The sequence below is a fragment of the Bos grunniens genome, chromosome X (genome assembly GCF_055505025.1).
Source record: "Bos grunniens cultivar Pamir isolate PY7600 chromosome X, Bosgru_T2T1.0, whole genome shotgun sequence".
In the NCBI taxonomy this organism is placed as follows: domain Eukaryota; kingdom Metazoa; phylum Chordata; class Mammalia; order Artiodactyla; family Bovidae; genus Bos; species Bos grunniens.
The window spans coordinates 106,872,526-106,876,141 of NC_141194.1; the positions used below are offsets into that span (position 1 = coordinate 106,872,526).

General features: G+C 57.6%; 1 protein-coding gene across 2 annotated transcripts; it reads left to right on the forward strand.

Annotated features, from left to right (window-relative positions):
- Positions 1–1,698: 1,698 nt before the first annotated feature.
- On the forward strand, positions 1,699–3,616 carry LOC147341080 (uncharacterized). 2 transcript variants are annotated; one of them, XM_086385881.1, is made up of 3 exons: positions 1,699–2,525; positions 2,983–3,108; positions 3,305–3,616. In XM_086385881.1, the coding sequence occupies exons 1-3, from the start codon at positions 1,726–1,728 to the stop codon at positions 3,441–3,443; spliced, it is 1,065 nt and encodes a 354-aa protein (XP_086242007.1). In that variant the 5' UTR covers positions 1,699–1,725; the 3' UTR covers positions 3,444–3,616. The 2 variants fall into 2 exon arrangements, with proteins under 2 accessions (XP_086242007.1, XP_086242008.1); XM_086385882.1 differs by having other exon boundaries at positions 2,986–3,108.

Below are 3,616 nucleotides of genomic sequence, written 5' to 3' on the forward strand. Positions count from 1 at the left end.
TCATAGTTTTGAGAAATGCAGGAACCAAAACGCACAAGACTTTGAGCCGCTGGTGTTGGGGAGAGAGTGGGTGTGTGTGATTTGTGTGGAGGAGACCTGCATCATGGGAGACAGGATACCGACATGGCAATACTGTCTGAAAACTGACTTGATGGATGAACACATGGAAAGCACATGAAACAGTGCATGGGCTGCAGCAAGTGTTAGCTATCACTACAGATGAAGAGCACAGGTACAGATGTGGAGTGGGCAGAGGGAGGACGCTGGTGGGTCATGTGGCTTAGTCCCTTGCCCTCTAGGCCATCATAGTCTAGTGAGCCCCCTTCTACAGCACGACTATCCTTACAAATGTCCCCCCAACCTGACAGTGGGCCCCTGAGGGAGAGATGTGTCCAGGTTCCCCGCTGGGGTCCTCTAAGCCACAGAGCAGGGAACAGACACAGGCATTAGACAGGATCTACCCACACCCTAAAACTGACTTGGAGCCAGATTGGAGAGAAACTGGGTAGGTGTGAAGGTGGACAGGGATGCCCCACCCCTGGGCAGCCACTGCCCGGTCCTCTCTCCCTGCACTGGGGGTGGGCAAAGGCTGCTGGCCTTGGATTTGAGAGCTGAGCGGACTCTCCAGCCAGGGGGTGGGGCTCAGGGATGGGAGAGGGCAAGAGACTGGGCAGTGTCCAGGGGAACATTGCTCTTCCCCCAGTCCTTGAGCGTATCAGGTTCCTCCGGTGCTTCTGAGGGGTCCCTGCATTCTGTGTGCCTGGAGCCCCAGGCAGCCCAGCCCCATGCCATCCCCAGTGAGTGCAACAGCAGTCCCCGCTTCCCTCCCCCAAGCAGGCAGGCACAGCAGGCTCCGCATCCCTGGTATCATGCCTCCAGGGCCGGGCCACCTCAGTCCCATGTGAAGGCACCTGTGTAAGCACAGAAGCAGACACATATGCCCATGTGAATGCATCTCAACCATGCTCTCTTTGACACACACATGTACACAGGGACACACCCATGTGCATGCACCTGACCACACACTCTCTTGCAACCAAACATACATGCCCATGTGCAAGCACCTCCACACACAGACACATGCACACGCCTATGTGCTGGAATCTGTGTATGTGCTCTCTCTCTGAAACACACCCACGCACACGCCGATGGGCAGGCACCTATGTAAGGGTACTCTGTCGAGCACACACACAGATACACACATTCACATGCCTATGTGCGTGAATCTGTGCACGTGCTGTCTCTTACAAACACACCCATACAGATGCCCATCTGCATGCACCTGCCCCTGCGCTCATGCACACAGACGCACATACACGCACGTGAGCTATGTGTGAGACACCAGAGGGACAGACCAGCCCTGACCCAGGGGTGCCCGACTCACTTCTGGGAGTCGATGACAGGGGCCTGCGCTCAGCAGGATGGTCACCTGTGAGCGACGCCAGGCTGGCTGCAGCACAGACATGGAGGTGCACAGGGACCAGGGCTTACTTGGGGTTTGCAAGCTTGGAGTGGCAACGGTCAGGTTCCCTGAAGAGTGGGGCAAGGTCTGTTTGAGCATGCGCACTGAGGAGCTGTCCCCACACTAAAGGGTGGCTGCTGCTAAGTCGTTTCAGTCGTGGCCGACTCTGTGCAACCCCATAGACGGCAGCCCACCAGACCCCCCGTCCCTGGGATTCTCCAGGCAAGAACACTGGAGTGGGTTGCCATTTCCTTCTCCAATGCATGAAAGTGAAAAGGGAAAGTGAAGTCGCTCAGTCGTGTCCGACTCTTAGCGACCCCATGGACTGCAGCCCACCAGGCTCCTCCGTCCATGGGATTCTCCGGGCAAGAGTACTGGAGTGGGGTGCCATTGCCCTGGAGCACCACCATTTACCAGGTTTCCAGGCCCGAGGCAGGGCTGACACAGAGAGCCCAGACCACGTGGGTATGTGTGTCTGCGCATGCGCGTTGGGGCTACACGGCACGCTAACGCGGGAAGTTTCAGCAGGGGGCACCCATTGCCTGAGAGCCTGCAGTCATCACGGGAACCGATGGTTGGTGGGAACCAATCGTGAGGCAGGACCAGAGTGTGTGTGCGCAGGCGCTCTGCCCGTGCTGAGTTTCAGGTCACAGTACAGAGCTGGGATCTGTAGGGACGGTTCAGTCTTTCCTGACGCGGAGGGAGGGGGAGAGGGTTTCAAGATGGAGTCCGAGGCACATGGTGGAGGAGCCATGAGGGCAGCCGATGAAGACGCAGGTGCCGTGGCCTCTGCAGCGGGTACAGCACATGGCGGCCAAGGTGTGCCGGGTGGTGCTGCTGGCCACAATGGCCCTGGCATCCCAGCTGGCCCTGGAGACGCCGTCAGTCGAGAAGTCCCTGCCGGCTCCGGTGACATGGCTGATCCCAGAGGCCCCAGCGCTGCAGGAGAGTCAGGTGGCGCAGCCGCTGCCATTCCGCAGATCCCAGGGCCACCCAACGCACCAGGGCCTGGTGGAGACACTGCACCCGGAGCCAGAGTTCTGAGTAACCGAGTCTTCCAGTTGTATCCTATTCCAGGAGCCCCGGTGGGCCAGGCGGCTGCGAGGGTTGGGGTGTGGGCTAGGGGTGGTTTGGAGGGTTGCAGGTTGCGGAGCCTAAAGTATAGGAAGAGGGTACTCTGGGAGGCTGGAGGGTATGGGTCAGGGGTGGTCTGGCTCTCAGTGCATGGTGGTGAGGAAAAACACCCTGAAGTGATCCAGAGGGTTGAGCGGTGATATGCAGGGAGTCCTGTGGTGGCCTTGTGGGAGAAGGTGGGTCTCCGTGAGCAGGGAGCCTGACATACAGGCAAAATGACGAGTGTGGATAGTGGTGAGGAAAAGCAATCTGAAGGGAACTAGAGGGTCGGGCGGTGATATGCAGGGTGTTTGGCGGCGGCCATGAGGGAGAAGGCGGGTCTCCTCGAGCCCAGGGAGCCTGAAATATGACTGGTGTGGATGGTGCCTTAACCGTATTTCCACCAGCAGCTTCGGCATACCTTTCTCATCATACGCGGAGGCAGACAACGCGCGCCGCATCCTGACTCGACTTACTCAACTGCGATGGCCGGTTCAGAGGGAGCTCTACATTAATGGCCACATGTTGGTTCTGTGAGTTCTAAAGGGGGCCGGGGCGAGGGAGGGAGTGGTGGGTGGTGACCAGTCTAGGCGCAGGAGGAGCCATAATGGTGGGTTAGGCCTAGAGGAGAAGTGTGGTGCTCTGGGCTTGGTCAGTGAGCGGGGACAGAGGGAGGACATGCTCTTCCTCCTCAGCGGGAACATGAATTTCATTTTCCCTCCCTTTTAGCCGATTGACTGCTGAAGACCATGCCCTGCTCCAGATAGCCATCCACTTCTGTCTGGAGCAGGCTTCCCTGGTGATGTGGATCTTGCAGAACTTCGTGCCCCACCTTTTTCCTCAGTCTCAGCACAGAAGAGAGCCTTAAAACTAGCCTATGTGCCCTAGTCTCAAATGTTATTCCCAAGAGCATTGCTTTCTGCAGTAGTTTGATCGGGCTTCATCTTGTGCCTGTGCTGCTGCTTGTGGGCTCAAGGTCCACATAGTTTGTTTGGGGATTGTGAACTGCAGAAAATAAAAGTGAGCTGTCTCTGACTTTAA